We start from the raw sequence: 24,773 nt of genomic DNA on the forward strand, positions 1-24,773 counted from the left end.
TGTAATATCAGTTTATGTACAGATATCTAGATAAATATTTAAATGTAGAGTTTAATGTAGCCTCAGTTTGGGTGTGATTAGCACATGTGTTGCAGTTTAAAAACCTAATATTTAACTATTCTGAATCTGCATATATTCTATCTAAAGATGTTATTTTTTAATAAAACGAGTAAAATGTTATACATACGTATATACGTATACAAAGAGAAAGAAAGAGAGTTAAGGATGATAGAATGTGTTTTAAATTTTATATAATGTAATTGTGAATAAACAGTTAAAGAAACAATCCAAAATTGAAATTCTTATTAAACAACATAGAAGTTTTTGTTTAATGTGAATTTTTTTTATCCACTATTTGAAAAGAATTTTTTTCTGCTCTTACATCAAAGTTCCTTACAGTTGTAAAATTGACCTCTCTCATGTTTTCTCTATTCACAAGCTTACGTTAATTTACTACCCAACTAGCTCATTCCTTTTCAGAAAGTGGATACTTTCTTTACTGACTGTGCCTTTAACCTTGATGACATAAAAAAGATGGCAAGGAGTCGAAAACCAGATCTTGTTTCCCTTAAGTGCTGTATTTTGTTAAACTACCTTTACTGCATCACTCTAGCTAGATCAGTGTTTCCCAAGCTTTTTTGCTGCAACAGTAAACAATGAGCACTCATGCCCTCTTCTAATAAATGTTTAGACCATTAAAATATTTAACTAAAATGAAAATTGTAAGGCAATAATAGTCAATTCTTATGGTTTAATTTTAACAAATATAACTTTGAAACCCTGAAAACTTTTCTGTCCCCCCCGACACCCCCCTCAAACTTACTGCCCACTAAGGGGCGGTACCGCCCAGGTTGGGTAACACTGCTCTAGATGATAAACAAAAGTTATTTGTGACACGACCTCTGTATCATAAAATATTTGTTTCTAATTAAATCTCAAAGATTGGATGTTCCAACGTTTGGTTGTACTAGTTAACATAATTTACTGATAAAATCATCATAACTACTGTTTTATATTTGATTGAAGACTTTTATTTTACAGGTAATACATATAACTGAAAACATTCACATGTTGTTTAAAAAATGTGTTATACACAACAGTAATTATGTTTTTATACATTAAATAAAAATTGATGTAACATGTGATACCCATATAACTACATAAAGTAAACTTGCATTGCAAGATCACCGTATTTGTAGCCAATTACAATAACAGCAGCCAATTTAAGCAAAAAAAAAAAATCTATATTTAACAGTCGCCATTCCAAGCAGGTTAACAGGTGATTGACTTTTTAACATTAAATTGTTGTTTATAAACGCACCTAATAAACATAGTAATAAATAAACAGCTAAACAGAATGGAGTAACACTAACAGTTTGATTAGAAAATAAAATACGGACCTTCAAGTATAGTGAAAAATTTAAGAGAGAGAGTGTTATCTTTAGTCACGTTTTTTTAAACAACATTATTGATTAATTAAACATATGCCTAAGGAAGAGAAGTGTAGAATTGCACCTTTGCTCCTTTTTCAACATTAAAATTATTAGTGTTAGCATATATTTTATATTTTACACTTACTCTACTATAACACTTTTCCTACATCTTGCACACTAAGTGTTCAGTACATTTTTACTGAAGCAATGCAGCCACTACCATACCCCTTATACTCCACGATAATGGTCTGCTCCAATGCATGGTAGGAGTTACTAAGTATAATGTTTTAGTGGTGGTTGTTTCTGTAAAACAATGACTTTTGTCATTATACATATTGTTACGTCTCTGTATGTTTGTTTGTTAATTCTTCTAAGATACAAGTCCTTTTTTTATAAAACTTGTTTATTCTTCCTCAATACAACTTTGTAATGCACTTAATTTTCACAGTTACACACACTATAGTTCACAACAATTCACTCACTTTCTATCGCACTTAGACTTAATTGTCCATCCCCGCCAACTATAGTTCCGATCACTGTGTCTGCTATCCTCAGTTCCCGCCGACCGTAATCGCTGTCTTTCTCTCTCTCTGCCTGCTTCGTCTCTGCCTCGTCTGTCTCTCTCACTGTCTAGCGCACTTATATACGATAATACTGCCTGTTCTAGAAACTTCTAAGACTCTCAACACGTGCTACCAGCGTCACTTGACTTCCGCTGTCATAACACAATAGCAAATCTTCTAGAATACTCGTCACGTGACCCTCGCTGTCGTAACACACTAGCGAATCTTCTAGAATACTCGTCACGTGACCCCACTGTCGTAACAATATCAAGAGATCAAACTTTCCAAATTAGTGACACTTAGTATGTAATTACTATTCAAACATTGTCCACTGGTTTCTGTTGACAAGAGAAAACAAATCAGATATTACTTCAGTGCCACCTGACAGTGGAGGAGGGTGCTTTGGACAAGACAACCTCACAACAGAGTCTTTTGCAATGGAAACTATGTCCAGATGAGCAGTCGTCAGACAGAGCATGACTAAACACGGCAACATGGATTGCAAAGATGTGGTTATAGTTTTTATATGATGTACTCAATCTCTACTGCGTGTATACTTTTTGTATAAAGTGATATATAATTCATAATTAATGTCCATCGACAGGCAGTTTTTCAACAGTAGTGCTTACATAATAGTGATACTATTACAGTTTATGTAATAATATAGCATATCACACGTAACATCTTATCTAAGGTGTATTGCTGATGTGCAAAGTTGCTTATACGTAGTTATAAAATTAATGTTGCCTTATTTCAAACAATTGATAATGATTTTACTTTAATACTATAAGCAACATTCATTATTCTGCTAATATTACATAACAGTGATATTATCAAATAATTTTAAGAAAGTTAGTAAGTCACAATTTCTACTTAACTTTCACTGAACATAAATTATACATGTAGTTTGCATAAAACATGGTTCTAAGTTCCTTATTGATTATTCATAAGAGTATCTAACTGCATATAGACACACACACACACCATTTTTAGTGTGTTATAGCCTTGATATACAATTTTGGTGAGGCTTCATTTAGTATAAGATATGAAGTTTTGGTCTTCTTATTACAGAACGTATTTATTTTCTCTAGTATGTAAAAAATGATGAAAGGTAATTAACGTTTAAATTCATAAGGGATTTGAAAAATTGCTTATGGCAAATCCATCTGAGTAATAAAATGGTTAAGTTGGAGCTAGGCGTTTAGAGAATAGAATTTTTAAACTTTGAAAGCTCAAAACTAGACATTGTTTGGACAGATAGATATGAAAATCCAAATTTAGTTTAGGTTGACTGTTTTTTTTAAATGGGTGGATGATGATCCTTCAAGGGCTGAATATAGACTTCTGTCAATATGGTTCTTTTACATTCATATGCTCAAGTTCACATGCCTATGCAATATACGAAAACTCAAAATTAATATAAGCAAGTGAAACAAATGTATCAATGTGAGAGTGGCTATATACACTGAGGGTAATTGTAATTGAAATCAGCATATATATATATATAAAAGGATAGAAAAGAGATTACCTGCCATGGATCCTGCAACAAACTTGCTGAAATGAGATGCGTGTCCTAGAGATTTATGAAGTGACTGGAAGAGGGAAAGTATAATTCTGATCAACTTTTCTTTTAAAAATATTAAATGGCTCTAGAAAGAATTTTCTCTTGTATTGCTTAACTAAAAAAAATTTAAGTAAAGTGGATCAAGTTTTAAGAATAAAATATATCGGAGAATATGTATAAGGCCTGGGTGAAGTAAGTGCCCTTGATGATCCGATTAGTTATTAGGCTTAACAATTTCAGTTATTAGGGTTAACAATTTCACAAGATACGTATGTTTAATGTAACATACAATGGATCATTTTATACAAAGATTAAGTTAAACTGACATACTTAACTGATAATAATCTAAGTTGTTTCATTGATATTTTCATTGGAGCATAATCATGTAGTCCTTTTTAATTTTTTTTTATGAAAAACAGCTGTGTATTATGTTATATATAAGATACAATATAATTAAAAATGGAAGCTTGGTTTATTTTGGTAGAATCTTTAAACATGTTTTCTGACAAAAGAAAAAAATTATACAAGTATAAAACTAGGCTCAGTTCTCTCACCTTTTTGTAGATTTCAAAGGACAAAAACTGGACAGCAGCATAAGGGAAAACTCTCACCATCTGAGCTCCATTTCCTTTGTACAGTCCAATTAAATGTTCATTCTTTACGATTCCTTGAAGTCCAGAAAAAACACCTGAAAAATTTAAAAATTCCTATAACAATATTATTGATGTAACATTGTTCTTTTGTTAAATGGGCTCTTTTAAATCATTAGATGAAAATAAGGCCAAGTCTAGTACATGTAATGATAGCAAATTAAAACTGACTTAATACTCAATCACTACTCATCACACCTGAACTGTCTACTCATATTTATATCTGTAGTCTTGTTTTTAAAATACTTTGCAAGGTCTCTCAGTTACCAAATATTCTATGTATTCTAGAATTTATTTGGTCTTAACATCATCAAAATTACAACATTAAAAATATAGCTTATAAACACTGCCCCTTCCTGGATTGCAAAGTCCCTTGAACAATCCTGATACAAAAATAAAACACTACATTGAACATTTACCAAGTCTTTTTGGTGGTTTTCTCTTCTGAGGCCCATAGTATATAGATGAGATAGCCTCTTGTTCCTTGTAGTCACTGGGGAAGTTCAGCCTAGGTAACTGATCAAATAAAGCCACTGTTAACTCTATCCTTGTTGATCCTCTAAAAGTGGTCTCGACATAATCCCCGGGCTTCTCAGCAGACTAAATTTCCATTCACAGATTTTTCACTGGAGTTACCCAGTTGGTAGATCTCTCACCAACATACTTACAAAAGTGAGCACAGTGAATAACCTTTAACTTGGATCACCTATTGTTCTAAATCTTGCAGTCCACATCACCAATTCTTCTCAGTATATGTGACCCTTCCAAACACCTACTTAACTTTGGAGTTTTTCCTCTCTCTTGCAACAACAGTTGTTCTGTCATACCATGTTACATTGATGAAATATGGTTTTATCAACATTATCATTATAGTAATTTTATAACAAGCTGACCTAACTTTTCCTGGGTAAAGTCATGTACAACATCTTTATTCTTCACATTTGTGAGAGCTCTTTCAACCACCAATTCCTCAGGATATGATGGAGTATTTGGTTACATTGCACCCCTGTCACTAGATGAAGAATTATTGCTAATAAAACTTCTTGGTGGTACAATGATTACCTTCCCTGTTTTCACTGGAAGTTCAACCTCTAGTGTAGTAATTGTTGTGTGGTATCGTAAGAATTTCCTGGTCATAGACTGTGAAGCTATCTAAGGAAGCCTAAACTTGCATACGTGACTCCACATGAAGTCATTTCCCAATATTCATGCATCCCCAATGTCAATTACCCATGCATCATGTGTAGAGAAGCTTCCAACATTAAGGATAAATTTAAAGTTTCCTCTTGCTGGAACTTTAAGATCACTTACTGTTCACATCAATCTTTTCTTTCTTCATCTCTGGAGGCAATTTCTCATCTGCAATTAACAACTTAGGTTGAACAACTATAGTTGTAGAACCAGTGTTGATCAACAAATTGCAAGGTTTTCCATCAATAAAACTGTAGACTTGCAGACAATTTTCCTCAAATAATGAACTTTTTTTCTCACTTGAGGGTAAATGTAGTATTCTTAGCTAAACTTTGTCCCATACACCCAGATAGTTCATGTCTAATTTATGCCTAATTAGCTCTTTGTTGTTCCTGTTATTTGAATGGGCTCAAAGGTACATCCTCAGGGTAGTTTCTGTGGCTTAATAACAGCTGTTGATTCTTTATAGTCTTGATTATAATGGCCATATTTCTCAAATTATAATATTTCTGCCTTTCTAGTGTCCTCTGGGAGGAGTTCTTATTCCATATAGGCTTTAATCTACAGTTCCTCACAATACAAACCTTCAAATCACACATCTTTAATAGTTTATTCACAATGCAATGGATTTTAGTTCCATTGCAAACTACAGAATTTTTTAAGGATGTATACCTAGTTTTCTTCAGTGTAATTCACATATTCTCATCTATTACGGCATTTATGGTTATGTGTTAATAAATTCATCATTTCATAAAAAGTGTCTGGGTAAGATAATTGTGCAAGTCTTTCCATATTCACTAAAAGCTCAGCTAAGTTCTTCTCTTTCCTCCATATTCTGTTCTGGAACTTTGCTCTGGATACTTCTTTTTGTTGTGCCACTACAAACCTGTTGGATGAGGTGGCTATCAATGCTAGATAATTGTTACAGTTCTCAACTCAAAGGTTACTTAATGTCGTCAAAGCTGGTCCTTGTAAATGGGCAGCAAGACGAATAGCTTGCTGTTCATTATTCTATTTGTTCAGTTTAGAAATGATTTCAATCTGAGTCTGGTATAACTCCCATGGGACCTTCCCTTCATAATCTGTTGGTCTCTCGACTGGATGATGTTAAAATGGCATGCAAAAATCTGGAATTGACATGGTAATGTCATGGCTGGTGTAATTATGGAAGGTACTTCAGTAATAGACGACACAGCAGTAGTGGTAATAAGGGTAGACCAATAAGCTCTCTTATTCCATATTTTGTAGTAGATGGTGTTTCAGGTTGGAATTCTTGAGCCAGATCAGAAGAAGTTGTAGTGGATTTAAACTTTATTCTGTCACTGATGTTCTTTTATACTTCACTGATGTCTTTCTGTACTTCTTGTTGTCTTTTTGTACTTCTTTGATGTCCTTCTGCATTTCTTAAAACTTGTTGTTGTAACCCCTCTGTACAACCCCTACAGCTTCAACAATCTGGTCTTCAATCAGATATATTTCTTATTTTAATTCGTCTTTAAATATTACATCTCTTTCTTTTAACTCCTCTCTTAAATTTCTGTCTCTTACCTAGTGATCATCTTTCAGTTTTCTGTAAATTTCTCCTTAGCCTTCTTTTGATTTTCTGCCTCATTCTTCTTGGTACTCTTAATACTTTCATCATCTCTAGTAGTGCTTTGATCTCATTTTTGGATCTAGTTGCCATGTCAATTTGTTGAAATTGAATCAAGTTATATTTTGTTTTCATCAAAATAATCTCACTTCTGACACCACTGTTTTAGCATCATTCTTTTGTTAAGTGGGTTCTTTTAAATTATTAGATAAAAATATGGCTAAATCTAGTCCACTTAATGAGAAAACAAATTAGTTTATTTCTTCCTTAATATTTCTACAAGATTGTACATTTATTATATCTAGTAAGCTTAAATAACTTTACAAATGACTCTCATACAAAAATACCATAAGTAACATAAAAAATACCCTTACTCATACAATTTCATGACTAGTCAATCATGTAATTGAAATATTTGCATCAGTGTTAGTTATCGCAAATATTCAGTTACTTGATCGACTATTCATTACACTTGAATTAACTGCCTACTTGTATTTATATCTGGAGCCTAATTTCTAGACACTTTGCAAAGTCTTTTAGTCACTAAAATTCCTGAATATTCTAGATTTTCTAGGACTTGCTTTATCTTAACATCATGGGCTCTATAATTAACATTTAAATTACAACATCAAAAATATAGCTTACAACATTCCCTCCTAGCTCAAATACAATTTATTACTTTCCTAAGCTTCAAATATGAAAGAAAATGCAGGGACAGAAGGCTATTTGACCCACTAATGTCAACCCCAAACCACAGAATAATTTGTTTGTCTTCTTTTTTTAACAAAATATTGAAAATAATTCAAACTAATTGTGGCAGTGGGTGGTGATGACTAGCTGCCTTCCTTCTAGTCTTTCACTGATAAATAGGGATGGCTAGTGCAGATAGCCCTTGTGTAACTTTGCACAAAATTCAAAACAAACAAATCAAACTAACAGCAAAAATTGCATCAACAGACAAACCAATCCACAAGCTTATAGCCTTAGCAAAAAATATATTAATTTGAAAATATGTTTTCCTCTTTTTTATCCAAAAAAATATTAAAAGAGTTCAAATTTTAAAAATTGCATCACCAGGCTAAATAATCTACAAGTTCATAACTTTATGAAAAATAAATTATCTTGAAAAACGTGTTTGCAACTAGGATTCCAAAGTTAAACTTATCATCAGTCATATTCAAGTTTGTGTTTTCAACTGTTTACTCCATCACACAGATATCTCATAAGAAGAATGTACAAACCTAAATAATTTTGAACATCCAGTATCAATACCTTTTCATTATTCTACACTCAAAAGAAAACAAGTCTAAGCCTCTTTTCATGGCTCGTATTACTTAACTAATTATCATTATAATATCCTGTCTCTGTACTCTCTTTCAATATTCTCTCTCTTAGTATGAGAACCAAATCCACACAAAGAACTCTAGCTACTATCTCACCAGAACACAAAACAGCAAAAACCTTCTTGTTCTTTAAGAAACTAGGACCTAGAATTGTATTTGTTCTTTTCACCACAGCTAAACACTCCTTTTAGAGCATTAGAATTTTGTTAACAATCGTACACAAATCCTTGTTTAAATGTAACATTACTATTAGAAATCCCCAAATAAGGAGAAAAAAGTTACATTAAAATTTAAATGCTTTATGCCTACTAATAGCAGTAGGCCTACTATATGTAATACTAACAGAAAGGTAGTACAAGATGAGAGGGACTAATGTACTGAACATGCAACAAAACTACTTAGATTACTACAGGTATATTTTGATACTAGAAAAATCACAAGTGTTTCCAATTTTCAATATTATTCTGTTATTAGTTTTGTGCATTAATTATATTAATTAACAATCTATTTTAGTTAAATAGACTAAAAATGTATTACTGTACCATAAAATGGAGGTAAGCTTACAAAAATGGCAAGATAAAAATCTTAGTTTTTACAGGCCTGTTACATTATCATTATTTAGCTGAACTAGTATTAGTAAATTTAAGAAACAGCAATTTTATTTCTTAAAAATATCGGACACCTTGCAAAATATGATGGGAAAAACTTCAATTTAACTCAGTGTTTAAATGATAAAACTAAAACTACATTATACACAGGTGCTAAGATCATGACACAGTCATACACATATATGATTGAATTCTCCATAATAACAAACTTGTTTCTACTGATTACATCATTAATCTTATTTTACAGATTTCTATATTTTTCATCATAACTATCTTGTTAAGGTAAAGAACTTACAAACAGAACTAAAGCAAGCACCAAATTATAAAGCTTTTGTAAACTATCCTTAGCTTTTCATTAAGAAATTACGTTATGTTTTATGAATAGTTTTACAAATTAGACCAATAATTAAAAAAATATTGCTTACCTAGATGCTTATAATAATTGTTGTGAGCTTGTAAAAGAATCTTAATCCTGTCTAATGGAGCAACTGCTGTCTTTGAGCACATTCCTGCTACTCCTTAATTGTTAAAACAAAACTTAAAGCATCAAAATACAATAATAGGATAATCACTAATTTCTTACTTTCCTTTTATTATTATTACTCATGTTAAGACAAAACATTAACTATTTAACTTGCATCGCATATGTAAAAATGTAGAAACATTAAAGGGTAAATAGCTGTTCTCACATTATGTTCTTAATTTGCAGATTATGACATTTTAACTTTTATTTGTCATGTACATACAAATACTTCTTTCTTAAAGATTAAAGTTCAGACTTTAATTTGTTCCAACTACCAAGGTTAACAAAGGTTATTGAATATGTTATTTTAAACTCTTGACTACAAATCAAGAATTATGACTTGTACTGTTGTAGCAAAAATCTGCTGGTTTTATTAAATGCAAGTCATAGAATATCTTCTAATTACAAGTATTACTTCAAATATTTTGTTTACTGATACATCAGTTCATCCCTTTCTGTTGGAAGCCAGTTTTATTAATTCATATTTCTGAGTTTTCTTAAATTTATCATGTGAATTTTTTATTTTGAATTTAACAGTAGAGATCATGACCATGCTATGTAATTACAAATAAAATACCTAACAGAAAGTCTTACCTATATGTACAGATTTAATACAAATTTTCAGTTATTATTTATTGCATCATATAAGGTTGAAAGAAATATTGTAGTCAACTTACCACCTGCGAGAAATGACTTTACCAAGAAATTTAGTGACTTGCTTGTATCTGTTGCTTTACTTTTTTCTCTTAAAGCCATTTTTTCTCACTCTTTCTGTTGTTTGTTTCAAATGAGAATTGTTAACCCAATCAGAAATATGTTCTTCAACTACAGTCATAATAATGAAAAAAATATATCGTTTTAGCCAAACACAAATAAAAAGTCAAGAATGAAGTATAACTATAAGCAATAGTATCATATATGAGATTTTACAGGATTATTACTATTCAATACAATTTGTCTGTTTGCTGAGAGTTCATAGATTATAATTCAATATACCTTCTCAAAGAACAAACCAAAACAACAGAATACAGGGCGCTGTCACTTGAGTTGAAGTTGATGCACACCGGTAAGTCAAAACTAAAAGCCACGTCAACAGTTTATGAGTCAAACAAAATATTTTTCATTCCAAGATTACCAGCCCATCTCTAAAACTTGTTCTGTGTGCTCTTCCCCTAACCTTCCCCCCGAGTTCATTCACCTGAGTACAGAGTAGTACCTGCCTTAAGTTAAGTGCAATTTTTACTGAAACTAAAAGACTTCGAATAACTGTCCGTAAAAGAAAACAGTCAGGTGTGTAACATACCCTCATGACGTCATAAAACTAAATAAAAAAAATTAAAAACTTGTCTTCTCATAAATACCATTAGCGGTGAGCAAATTTTTTATTATTTAACTTTAGTGAAGACCTCAAGTGAGTAACACGAGGGCGAGAGAATTAACACTGCCAGCGATAAATCTTTAGCTTGTAGGCTTGATAACCGTCGCCGGCTATAAATTGACTAAATAGCCAGAGCTAGTTTTGAAACATTATCTATATGGTAAACAGAATACGAACTTTGTAGTGTGAATACGAAAATAATGTTTTTATTGTGCTAGTCTCACGAACAAACTACAAATTTGACATTTTTTATATACTGCAATAAAAAGTGATTTTTATTCTTAAATATGTTTCACGTTAAGTTCTATCTATTTGGAAGGTACAAAACAAAATTCTAATATGACAAGACATATTTAGCCTGTATTGATAGTAGTACTAGTATATAAATCTACGTCATGATTGCCAACATTTATGAATCTGTTGGATTGATACTTTTGAAAAATAAAAGTTTTAGCGCGCGATAAAGCACTGTGAGCTCCGAAAGCGATCGCTTTGTAGGGGGCGTCTGAGAACAATGCTCCTCCCATAATTTTTTTTATAGAAGCACAGTAGAGCAGTATGATGGGAATTTTACCTGCGTCTAGCACTCGACCAACAACGAGTTATAGAAATGGTCAAAACTACTAATTTGGTTAAAATATGAAATATTTTTACAAATGCGTGTGAGCGTGAAAACGGACTTAATGCGTGAGTGTTGGTAGCACTAGCACTGCCATTTATTGCTGGTTACGTTGCCGAAAGGCAAAATTAAAGAATCTTTGTTAACATATATGTTCGTCACTGTACTGTTAAAGGTTAATATTATTCACAGAAAAACATAAACGCACCAGTTATCGGTATCAATGACACATTAGTTGAAGCTAATTATAAGTTATAGGATTAAGCACCACATGTGACTATTGTTTCATACTAGAACTCTCGAAGGCTAACAGATTTAACAAGGTTACAATTGCAGGTAAACTAGTAGAACAATATTTACCTTTTTTTTTCTATATTTCACTCATTTGAATTAACCAAACCTAAAAAAACCAATATTATAAGTGTCTGCGTCTTGGACGTCTTCGTTTTTCTGATAACCGCATCCGAGCGGAAAATGGTGTTTGTACGTGCTTATCTCAGGGTGATTCTTCCTGCTTGGCGAACACGTTTGTTTGTTTGTGTTTGAAGTCGCGCAAAGCTACTAGAGGGCGATCTGCGCTATCTCCCTAATTTTGAAGGGATAGATTATACAGAGGCGTCGGAACCGGGGGAGCTACAGCACCCCCGCTTCTACATATTTGACTTATATAGCAATTGTAAATTATATTATTTTAATTATTTAATGGGGATCATACCTCCAGACCCTCCTAGATTTAGCTGCCTTTGGCAGCAGGAGTGATGCTTTTAGCAGTTCGTTATACTTTCAATCTCTCATTGTATAATCTGCGTGTCTAGCCAAGCTCCACCACTTTGTAACTCCTTCCTACACCACTGTTAGAGGGCAGGCAACTAGTCAACACCACTCTCCGCCAATTCTTTGGCCACTCTTTACCAACGAATAGTGAAATCAACTGTCGCATTATAACGTCCCTCACTCACAGTTGAAAATGCGAGCATGTTCGTAGACGGGATTCGAACCTTCGACTCAAAAATTGCGAGTCGTTTGTCCTAAGTGGCAAACACGATTGTATCAAAATATTTTTTAATACATAAATAAATACATTTTACTAATAGAGTAAATATCGTTTATGGTGTTTACTTTCATGTGTTATGAAAACTTCAGATAAAAACTGAATCAAAAATATAATTAAAAGGTTGAGGTAATCATTCTGGTGTCCACATTAATTTAATAATAAATGGAACAGATTTTAAAATTCATAATGGCCAATATATAAGGTCCAAAATCCAAAGTGACCGGCAATTAATTGACATTTTACGTAAATGGATTAAAAGTGCACACACAGTGCCTATTTTCAGTCTTTTAAAAGTATTTTAATAATGTAATCTGGCATCTGTAATTGAATGGCACGAATCCAAAATGGAAACCAAATACAGCATTATAGGCTCAAATTTCAAAAGATTTTGTAAAACTGGCTAAGTTAAATATTAGGATGTCTCTTTGTATGTCCTTCGGTGGGACAGAGGTATATTTAGGGACTTACAACGATAAAATCCAGGATTCGATTTCCCGTATCGGACCCAACAGAATAACCCACTGTGGCTTTGCTCTAAAACTAACCAACAACAAGTCTATTTGTAAAATTAGTTGAACGTAACAGTTTTTAAATTTTAGAATAGCTGCCATTAATCCAATATTCGAAATGGCCCCAATTTGTGATTTCACCTAAATCAGGTTCGGTTTAGCAGTGGTATACCCTAAATTAAATGAAAGATGATAACTTTAGACTTATGTAATGTTTGTAGGATAGCTATAATATGGGTTATCTGTACTGTACCCACCGCGAGTACTGAAATCAGATTTATCCGATTGTTTAGACTAACCGCTGGACTACCCCGGGAGTGTGGGGGGTGGGGGCTTGAAGAATAGAGCGGTCTTGTTATCATAATTGTTGTGATTACTTCCTTCCTGAGTTAACGTATAGTAATCATATTAATAAATATATTTTCAGACACGCTAAAAACGAGGATTTTCTGGTGGTGTTAAAAATTTAAAAACATAATTTACACATGCATTTTCGAGAAATACACCCAGCAAGTATTAAACACACTTTTCTATTTGATATATTAAAGGGGAGGCCGCTGAATATTCCGTACACCCCTGACCCTAATTCCAGTTTTAAGCTAAGTCTAACCAATCTCAAACAAACTTTTACCCTATTTTTTAGGCTTAGTTAAGGTCTTGAGTGTATTCAGCACTTAAGCAAATTGTAAGTAATACATTGATATATGACTCCAGACATTTCTTATTTCAATGAGTTTCTGTCTTCGTTTCAGTGTGAGGGATAAGAATGGTTGACAATTACATTCGGGCTATTCTGATGACCAGAAGATTTCTTCAACGTCTTTATTAGCTGTTCACTTCATTTTTATGGTCTCACGCTTATGTTCTCAAGACAACATTTCGATCATCCCATGTTCATAGTGGACAGATCGCATCACCAGTGCCAAATTTACTTTATTGAATGTGAAAAGAAACATTTGAAGAGAGGTACAAATATGAGAAGATTTCAGATTGGGAACATTTTAAGTAATATATAATTCGCTAACAAGAAGTCAATCAGGCCTATAGGAATTGTACTATTTATTAGGCTGGCGACCAAAACCAAGAAAGAAAGTTTTGCAAAGCTACATTCTTTACAAAGAATAATTCTTTTATTTATAGACCTGTTCTTTTGGCGTTTTACTGTAAATATGAAGTTCTTTTGAAGTGCTGTTGGTTACGGAGCTCAATTAAACTTGGAGTAAACCCAGTTGTAGTAAACTTAGGAGTTTTTACGTCTGCAAATTTGTTATGAATTATTCCAAAGAACTCATTTATAAGGATTATTTGTTTGTAGTTAAGCACAAAGCTACACAGTGGGTTATCTTGCTCTGCCCACCACTGGTATCGAAACCCGATTTATAACATAATCTAATGTTTTGGGACAACATGGGACCTATTGGTCCATCTCAGCTGTCCCATCCTCTAAACTCAATCAAACTAAAACTATTAATAAATATATTTTTAAAAAACCTTAAAGCCAGCCCTTATCATTTATATACTTACTAAGCTTTTTCTTAAAGTCACTTAACTTTACTGCCTTCACAACGTATGAAGACAACCCATTCCAAAGGCCAATTAACCACCCTGTTAGAAAAATAAAACTGTCTTAACTGAAGGTCACTCCTCTCCTGCCAAAATTTATATTTGTGTCGCCTAGTCCTACTATTCTCACTGTTAAGTATGAAAAAGATGGTGCATCAACAATATCAATTCCCTTTACAATCTTAAAAACCTCAATCAGATCCCCTCTAACTCATTTGAAAGATTTCAACCTCACCTCGTATGAAAACCCTCCATCCCAGGCACCATTCTAGTAACTCTCCCCTGAACCTTTTCCAACATTTCAATGTCTTTCCTAAGGTAAGGAGCCCAAGACTGAACACAATACTTTAAATATGACCTAACCATTAACCTATACAATGAAATTATAGCCTCTTTAGACTTGTATTTAATATTTCTGTAGATACAACCTGAAATCCTATTTGCCCTACCGCTGGCACTGCTTGGATGACTTAAAAGACTGATAAACTATTACATCAAGATTTCTTTCTTTCTTGACAATGTTGAGGTTATTCCCAACCAAATTATACTTATAATTCAAATTATGATAACCCACATGCATTATCTTGTATTCTATTATACTTAAACCCCATTTTCCATTTATTTGCCCAACTCACTAAATGATCTAAATCGTTTTGTAAATCAGCAGCATCCTCTTCACAACTAGTAACGCCCAATACATTAATATAATCTGCAAATTTAAGCAATTTCTGACAATTCCTTCGTCTATGTTATTGATGTAAATCAAAAACAGTAAAGGTAATAAGACTGAGCCCTGAGGTACCCCAATTGTAACATTAATCTAGTATGACTGAACTCCATTTGTAACAAACCTCAGCTTTCTTTATCCAACTTGCTAACTTATCGCCCAGCAGAAAATCCAGATACACTAAATCTACACCTTTACCCTCATCTACAGAAGCAGAAACGTTTTTAAAGAATGTCAAACTATTTTTTAGGCCAGATTTTTCCTTGGTGAAACCATGGTGACTATCCAATAAAATTATGAACTTTGTTAAATGTTAAATGACATTGCAAAGCATCTTTTATCAGACTTTCCAAAGCTTTTCCCACAGTTGATGTAAGACTAACGGGCCTATTATTACTGAGACAAATTTTATCACCCCCCTTGAAAAGAGGAGTGGCATTAGCTAACTTCCAATCCTTTGGCACTTGCCCACTATTCAAGAACTTACAAAAAATAGCAGCAAGTGGCTCATATATCCAGGCCTTAACCTCCTTCAAAACCCTTGGGGGAATATTATCTGTCAGACATATCACTGTGCCACTGGGGGAGCTCATTTATACGGCAAATTATTCTTATGAATAATTCATAAGATTATTAAATACATTGTATAATTTAATAATTCAGCGTTAAGAATACTCATGGAAACAAAGAGAATCACTTTGGCATTCATGTTTTGTCATCATTATCACCGTGTATTTAATCTCTCCTTGCCGGCTTTATAGCTCTATCTATAACCAATGATACTTTATACTTAATTACTTCATTCTAGTATTTTTTTAAAGAAATTACTACTCTAAAATTCAGGGTTTGATCCCCCGAAGTTGACAGAGCGCAGATAATTCATTGTGTAGCTTTGCGCTAAAACAAATAAACCTTTTAAGACAAATTTACTTTTTTGTATGAATATCATTTATTAATTGAGTGTTCTTTTAATTTATATGTCAAAATAGTTACTTAATAAATTGCTTGAAATAGTTCTAAGCTCTCACATTTTGTGTTTAGTTATCAGATGTTTGGTATTAAAATATATTATGGATAGATTATCATTATTGTAATATATATTTTTAAGTCTTTGCAAGAAAAACAGATGGCAACATCGCTAGTATGGGTTGAGTGGGTTAACATTAACAAGTAACTATAGAACATCTTTAATGTGTTAGAACAATAATTGTGTGTTTACAAAATCACATTTTAAGGCATTTCCACAACTATCTATTAGTTAATTTCATTGCCTGCCTTCCTTGATAGATGTTACTATAGTTTTCAAACAGCCATTGTTAAAGCGAAAGTAAGCAAAACAGTTTTTTGTTTCAGATATTCATGCAAAGCTACGGAAATGCTATTTGCGCTAGCCATCCCTAATTTTGAGCTGTCAGACTAAAGGGAAGGCATATAGTCAACATCACCAACTTCCGACTCTTGGGTTACTCTAGTCGAATATTGAAATTTGACCACCACTCTTATAACTCATCCTACGACCTCGTAGTGCAGAACGCAATTTTACAGTAACGACATGCGCACCGTGTACTCTTGGATTCACAGTCCGGCATACTATATACTAAGCTACACCTGACCCAAACAAAATAGTAAAATGAGAGAAAAGTTGCATCTTCAAATAAAGCATAAAATCGAAAAATCCAGCTAAAAATTTATCAAGAATACAAGTAGAAGAATGAATTACATTAATGCCATATTGATGATCACGTGAATTTTGTAATAAAATATGTTCCAAACAAAACATAATGCATAAACACGACCCCATAGTGATGTGATGCTTTGATTCTTACCGTATCTTCTCGTATCTCCATAGAGCAGGAGTCTAACATCTTCGATAAAACTTGTCCTAGAGATCTCATGATAGTTAGATATCATTATTAAATTCTAATAAAAGCAAACTACATGATGTTTTATTTGTATTAGTACCTATTTATGATAATTACTTAATTTTTCAACTACACTATTTAATCTTTATAAAAACACTTATCATAAATTAGCACTATAATATTTGCTTTAGTAGTGTATACATAATTTTCATTATCTAAATTTAAGTATCATAGTATCTTACTCATGTTCACGAATTAAATCCTCAGCTATATCTAACTGAAAATGTATTATATAAAAATATTTTAAACCACATTATATTATTAAAAATTGACAGACAGGTTAGGGCACTTTAAAATTAAAGAATTGTATTGGCTTTAGCGACATCTACCGAAACAGTAGTGCATCAACATTGTCGACGTCTTTGTTAATGTATAGGTGTAGGTTTAAGGTCAGGTGTGAAAAAAAGTGACTCTTCAAAATATTGTGTAATTTGTGGATTTTTATTGCAACTCAGTTGTGTTGGTTATTTTAGCAGGAATATTTATTTAAATTCCTTCTCGGGTCTTTATTAAAAGAATTGGAAAACGTATACTACGGGTAGGCTGTAGTACAGAACGCCAGGCCTGAATAATAATAATAATACTTTAAAAGTATTATAATTGCTAATAGTATAGTATAGATTATACTAGTATATGTGTGAATAGCCTCAGGCTTAAATAAAAGGCCTAATTTATTAACACTATCCCAATATCTAGTGTTGTCGGCTAAGCCTACTAATTAGTATAGTAATACTACTATTACTAGTAGTAATCCAGTTGTTAAGTATAACATTGATTAAACCAGTTGAAATACGAAGTTATACTCTTATAGTTGTAGGACTATTCTTTCTATTGTATTATTGAAATTTATAGGATGGAGGAGAACAGAGAACAAATATTGATGGATTTTCAGTCATGTACAGGAATTGATGATGTAGCAGAGAGCATCATGCATCTTGAGGCTAGTAACTGGGAGCTATTAGATGCAGTGAATAATGTAATGCCCCAAGAATCCCAAGCCCTTCCATCAGAACAAGAATCCAACAGGCCTTACAGTAATGTACGAGATAATAACGTACTTTTAACCCAGAATACAGAGAAACAGCGAGGAAGTACTGGCTCTTCTGGAGATGTGGAAATGATTGACCTGTCAGATAGAAATTTATTTTCTATTAGGGTTCAAGAACAGAATCTTGAGATTCCTCCAGAGCCTAATCCAGGAGGGGAATCAGCTCAAATTTTAAAGCTGATTGTGAAGTATAAAGAGAAAAACACTCCTGTAGAAGTTCCAGCTTGTGAAACTGTTGCTACAGTTAAAATGGCTTTATTTACAGAACTTGGAATTGTTCCATGTAAGCAGCAATTAATTGGTTGGCCAAGAAATCATGTTACGGATAACACAGTCTTGTCTTCATTAGATCTTCCAAATGATTTTGTTCTTAGGCTCTTTACTTTAGATGATCAAGGGGCTCTTTTGTCAAATTCTAGCTCGGACCCAAATTTTTCGGATACATTCAATGAAACCTTCAAGCTCTACATTGTGGATCAAACTAACAATAAGGATTACACCTTAAGTTTTGTAGGATCAAAAACCATACTTGAAATTAAACAAGATGTGTTTGCCTTAACTAACATCCCAGTGAGACATCAGAAGTGGTCTGGATGGCCTGATGGTGTCAAAGATAGCACAACTCTGGTGGCAGCTGACATCAATCATCCTGTTCACACACTATATCTTCAAAAAGTTGTTAAATGTCAGAAAGAAAATACAAAAAATATAAAACATTTATCTTCTAGTGAAAGTAGTGGTGATGAATTTGAAGATGCTAATGAATGTTTCACTGTTGATGATGACATTTTCAAGGATGTTTGTCCTACCAACAAACCCAAGCCTCTCATTTCTGAAGGTGTTGAAGATGAACGAGAAGCAATCAACAATTTTATTCATCAATTTCAACAGAGATATGGCGACTGTCTTCCTCATTTTTTTCAAGGAACTTTAGCTGAAGCATTACAAGCCTCGTGTTTGACTTCGGCACGGGATCGACGCCCACTGGCAGTTTATCTTCATCATGACGAAAGTGTTTTATCAAATGTGTTTTGTACTCAGTTACTTTGCACAGAAGCAACAGTTTCATATCTTACACAGAACTTTGTCATTTGGGCTTGGGACCTTACATTTAATTCTAACAGATCTCAATTTTTGGCAGCAGTTACTCAAGAGTTAGGTGCTGCAGCAGCTGGTGCCATCCGAGACATAACCACTGATCATTTACCAGCTCTTGTGGTAATCACTCGTCTGAGATCATCAACTGAAGTACTAACTGTTATTCCAGGTACTGTTGGTCTTGATGAGTTTATGACCAATCTCATTCATGCCTATGAAATGTTCTGTAGTCAAGTTGGTGGTGAGATTCAAGAAGAACAGGAGCGAGAGGCAAGAGAGACAGTAAAGAGAGAACAAGATGCAGCCTACCATGCTTCTCTGATGGCAGATAGAGCAAAAGAAGAAGCTCGAAAGTTAGAGGAGGCGGAGCGACAGCAAAAATTACTTCAAGAAGAACGAGAACGTGAGAAACAAGATGAAATACGAAGACAAGAGGAATCTGTGAAGGAAGCAATTCGCCAGTCACTTGCCGAGCAACTTCCTACTGAACCAGATGAAAACTGTTCAGATATCAGTAAGATTAGGTTTCGCCTTCCAACTGGTGAATTACTTTATCGACGATTTCGATGCAGTGAATGTTTGCATGTTTTGGTTAATTACCTAGCATCTGTTGGCTATCCTGTAGAAGACTATAAAGTTTTAGCAAGTTGGCCTCGACGAGATCTTACAACACTTGATCCCGAAAAGACTTTATATGAACTCAAGCTTTATCCTCAAGAAACTATAACTCTAGAAGAGAAATGAGATGGTAAAAGTGTAAAAATTGTCTTGCATTATGAATGTTTATGACAAGAAAATCTAATGTATGTTTAGATGTAGTAAAAATGCAGGAAATGTTTCTTGTATTTTCCTGTCAAGTGATACTAAGATAGCAGTTATTATCAAATGTGCAGATATCCAGGTAGTTTTTAAAAACTCCAAGAAAGACTAACTGTAATTGTATAATACTTAACTTTTGAAAATTGAAAAAACAACAACTAGATCTGAATATAATCTATTGCAATTTGTGTGTAAACGTATTATTACTGTTAATAAACACTACTTTTGTCTAGTCTTAAACAGGTATCATTATTATACACTTTGAATGCTTCATGACAAAAGCAGTTAACAGCTTGTACAGCTTTGGTATGAATGGTTGTATTCAAAAATTATGTTTTAAATGCCAAAAGCTGGCAAAGCATTAGAAACCAAATAGGCCTAAGATTTGTGATAAAATCATGCTAACTGCATATGTTTTTCCACATTCTTTTAAATTTGTCCATTGTAGATGTGCAATGAATAAATAAAGAGGAATATGGGTAAAAACATATGCAGTTAACATGACTTTTATAGCAAATCTTAGGCCTATTTGGTTGTATTTACTGCATGCTGATCTTTTTTCAAACTCTTCTTTTGAGACAGGCATATTGTCTTCTATCTGTAATACTGCTTTTTGATACATGTATTTAAAAATACATTTGTGGACTATGAAATGAAAAGAAGGAAGCAATTAAATGAAATATGTATAATTTGATTCTCGTATGAGTCTCGTTTCTTTTTTTAAGTAAAATGTGTATTCATTATCCACGGAAACAAATTGAGATGCATCAAACTCTTAATAAAGTTAACTAATTCTTGCTATTTTTATGTAAAAATATGAAAATTTAATTGAACCTTAAGTTCATTAATAATAAGTAACAATGTTTATAACTCAATCTTTGAAAATACTTTTCTTCAAAATGGTGAAGTGGAGATTATATTATCATGTAATATTTGTGTTTTTAACCCATTATTTTCATTTGCTAAGTAGTTGTGTGATATTCAGTTTGTATCATTGAATATTTAGACCTAGTATAGAAATGTTCAGAAAAGAACCAATATTTTTTGAACAAAATCATAAAAGTGTTAAAATCCTAGCATTTGAATGCTAGTTTTGTGTCCATTTTTTGCCAGATTTAATCGGTGTATTTTATAACATTAAAGTATAAAATGTTAGGAAATTGGATATACTGCATTTATATTCACAGGATTTAGGTCAACTGTGTTTCACTTGTAATGTGTTTGAACGTATGATAACATGAAATTCCTAGTACTTTTAGAATGATACATTTTATTAATTTCCAAAAAAAAAGTTGGAAAGAGCTACTATAAATATTTCTTATTTGGAAAATTTAAGTAAAGGAAACGTTATTGCTTAAAGAAATATTCTCAGGTATGAACATGAATGAGAGGCACTTTAATTCATTTCTACTTAAAATATTGTCATATTTTTTCTTGCTAGAATATTTGTTGTTAAGAATGAACAATATTTCTGATACTTAAGGCTTGCTAATACCTTCATTCCTAATCATGTTTACATTAAGATTTTAAACCTTTAATAATGACTGTTTTTCATTTTTTGATCTTGCAGAAATTGGCTGCATAATTTTTATTTTGTAACGTAAGGATAAATATTTGATTATATGAACTTATAAACAAATCAAGATTTTCATTCAATTACAAAGAAAATAAAATTGTAAAACCAGCACAAAATTTTTGTATGTTAAATCCATTGTTAGTGTTGAGAACCGTGGGAGGGTTAAGACAGTTTATCACTTTTCACTTAAGTGAATGAAAAAGAACAATCAACGTGAAAAAAAAAGTAAATTATGCTCCTTTGAAGTATTATAAAAACAAATATAGCAGATATTTTGGAGTTGGATGTACTTCTGTAGAAGGCATTTCACAATGTATTGGATCAATTGGTCTTTCTGTTTCTAAAACTGTTTTTCAATGACTTAAAGTGGTGTTTATTTTGAAAATTTGCTGTGGGAATCATAAGTAAGTATTTCACGTGGTTCCATTTAAGTTCACATTGATGGTTAAGATGACTCAGAATGTTAATACCTGTAATATGATCGTAAACAAAAACCTGGACAGGCTGAAAGATAGTTTTCATAATTTGTTGTTTTTAAGCACTTTATGTATGTATATTTGTGCAAAAGAAATATGTATATATTTTGTTGTTTTTCTGTTTCAGAGAATGAAAGTTGAGAGTCAGCCTATTAACAGAGTTGTGCATTTTTTAAATTAAGGCCATAGTTTAGTCAGAGAATAGTCAACTGTGGTTTCATTTGTATTGGACGAAAGGCCTCGTCTGCAAAGGATATGGCAGATATACTGTAGATGACACATTATAATGTATTATTCTTTGCTTTCACTCATAAGGTCTTAGAATTGCTGAAAAATGTAACAAATGAGATATATTAGTGGATTGTCTTATAATATCAGTTAAGCATTTGTTAGTTGAAATGTATTTTAAGTGAATGCACCCAAAAATAAACATTTGACACTACCGAGCAGAGAGGGTAATGTAAAACAGTTGTTTGTTAGAACTTGAAATCATCACTGTATCAATAAAAATAATTGCAATATTCTAAGATTTTTCAGTTTTAAGATTACAAGTTACTAGACAATATGGTTGTTTTTTTAGAGTGTCTGGGATATTGGAAATGAGTTCAGATGTGTAATATGTCAAATCTATAGGTGTTGTTAAGAATGAGAACCACAGAAGACTTTTAAGAGGGATTTACACTTTTCACTAAGAGGGCAAGAGGTTTAAATTATCTGTTAAAGGAATATTAATGTTATTGTGAGCAGATTGTATTAAATCTGTGATAACTTTTTATAACACTATTGACTTTTGGCATGAAAGATTGTGATGTGGACCGCTTTTGTTTAAAACGTAATTGCACACGTTCTGGTTTCACTTAAAGAATTGAAGGATAATACAACTCAACTGTTCAGACAGGATAATTATATAGTTTTTGTTGTTATTGTTCGTTATGGAACAATAAAATTGCCAGAGAACACTTAAAGTTAATCAGTAGAAACATTGAAAACATAAGAGCAGGCTTGATCTTAACTAGAATTGATTCAGTTATGATTTTGAAATAATTTACATGTAAAAGTGAAATATATATATATATATATATACAAACACACAGAATTCCTACATAGTTTTATAAGACAAGTTTGGTTCAGATAGGAGAACTGGATATTCAGGAATTTATTATTAATTGAATACATGTAATGTATCCCTGCTCAGTAATTTTGTCTGAAGGCTAATATAAAGATATCTGTTAATTGAACAAGTAGTATTAATTTTTATCAACAGAGAAAAACTAATGTTTAGAGGGAATGACAAAGAATTTGTACCAAATTAGTTACTGCAAAGTACATGTAATTTTCTTATACAGTAAAGATCTTAATGGTTAATGATTAAAAAAAGAAGTTGTAAATGCATTCTATGTTCTCGGAGAATTTGAGCCTCAGTTCCAACTTACAACTTCACAATATAAACTAGAAAACAACCAGTATATCTTCACTGGTTCTCTGATATGTTTTGTCACAATTCAAGATTTAAAAAATTTTATGTTGCTTCGACAAAAGTGAAGGTTTTAGGTGTGAATGTTGAAGCAATGGCATAGCCAAGTATGAAAGTTTGGGTGAGCCCAAAACTGTGATGGATGAGCAGAAGGTGTACAAGACCTTGGAGACAGGTTAGAGAGAGTCAAAACACAAAAGTGTTATGTGTGACGTAATAGAACACTGGAACCATCGTGCGGACTCTGAGTTATAGATAGCCCACTGGCTTGAAGTCTTCAGTTCTTGAAATTTGTTTTTTAGAGAGAAATTTTGAATTTAAAAGTGGATGTTGTAACCTTTTATGAGACTTCTAAGATAGTATTTATAATACTGTTTGCAGTTGTAATCCTGTATTACGGGACTAATATCACCACAGTGGAAGAATTGGTTTAAGAAGTTTTAACAATGAAAGCAGGCTTAAAGATTTGTACTTTTTTTTTTTAAAGTATAGAAATACTTTGTTTGAAGTATTTAAAATGATTTAGGGTTTTGATTAATCTGTATTTTGCATGCTTGAGTGGTGGAATGAAATGGTTGAAATATTACTTTGTAAGCCTATATTGAGACTAGTTCATTTTTCTCAATAAAGAGTTATAACTTGTGCAATTGTTTGCCTGATAATTTGATGTGATAGTAGGTTAAGTTTCTGAAAAAACAACAATTATATTTAATTGATTTTGATATTTTGGAGGATGGATGAGTGCCCTGACTGATCTTTCCTGTATTCTTATTATTTGATATTTTATTCATTGTGGAATAAATATTTTTCTGGTTATTATGATTTTCTAGGTTTTTAGTGATACTTGAAAGGTAATCATAGTTCAATATATATATTTCTGGATCACTTGAGTTCACCAACTCTTCATTGTGACTTGAGATATAAACTTGTTCCAGGAGAGTTAATTCAAGACATTCACAATTGGTTATTGAGTGGTCACCTCATGTCTTATTAGGTAACTTTTTTTTCTGAAAATTTGTTGTTTAGTTCAGTACCTTAAATTCT

The 24,773-nt window shown here is 32.4% G+C and overlaps 2 protein-coding genes across 4 annotated transcripts in view; one reads left to right on the forward strand and one right to left on the reverse strand.

The window, feature by feature from the left end:
* LOC106463997 (graves disease carrier protein-like) overlaps positions 1-11,993 on the reverse strand; it is a 20,673-nt gene extending 8,680 nt beyond the window's left edge. The window contains exons 1-5 of one of the 3 annotated variants that reach the window (XM_022391651.1): positions 11,824-11,993; positions 10,144-10,291; positions 9,369-9,461; positions 4,115-4,248; positions 3,525-3,588 (exon numbers count right to left, since the gene is read on the reverse strand). In XM_022391651.1, coding sequence (XP_022247359.1) covers positions 3,525-3,588; positions 4,115-4,248; positions 9,369-9,461; positions 10,144-10,222 — 370 coding nt within the window. In that variant the 5' untranslated portion in view covers positions 10,223-10,291; positions 11,824-11,993. The other 2 variants (XM_022391652.1, XM_013924101.2) reach the window with 2 other exon arrangements.
* A 5,593-nt stretch (positions 11,994-17,586) lies between these two features.
* On the forward strand, positions 17,587-24,372 carry LOC106463998 (FAS-associated factor 1-like). Its single transcript, XM_013924102.2, has one exon. The coding sequence runs from the start codon at positions 18,092-18,094 to the stop codon at positions 20,126-20,128; it is 2,037 nt and encodes a 678-aa protein (XP_013779556.1). The 5' UTR covers positions 17,587-18,091; the 3' UTR covers positions 20,129-24,372.
* Positions 24,373-24,773: the final 401 nt, after the last annotated feature.

Source organism: Limulus polyphemus, unplaced genomic scaffold (genome assembly GCF_000517525.1).
Source record: "Limulus polyphemus unplaced genomic scaffold, Limulus_polyphemus-2.1.2 Scaffold1536, whole genome shotgun sequence".
In the NCBI taxonomy this organism is placed as follows: domain Eukaryota; kingdom Metazoa; phylum Arthropoda; class Merostomata; order Xiphosura; family Limulidae; genus Limulus; species Limulus polyphemus.

Bases quoted from the DNA above. Each gene is read 5' to 3' on its own strand.
- LOC106463998 (XM_013924102.2), top strand. From the start codon at position 18,092: ATGGAGGAGAACAGAGAACAAATATTGATGGATTTTCAGTCATGTACA.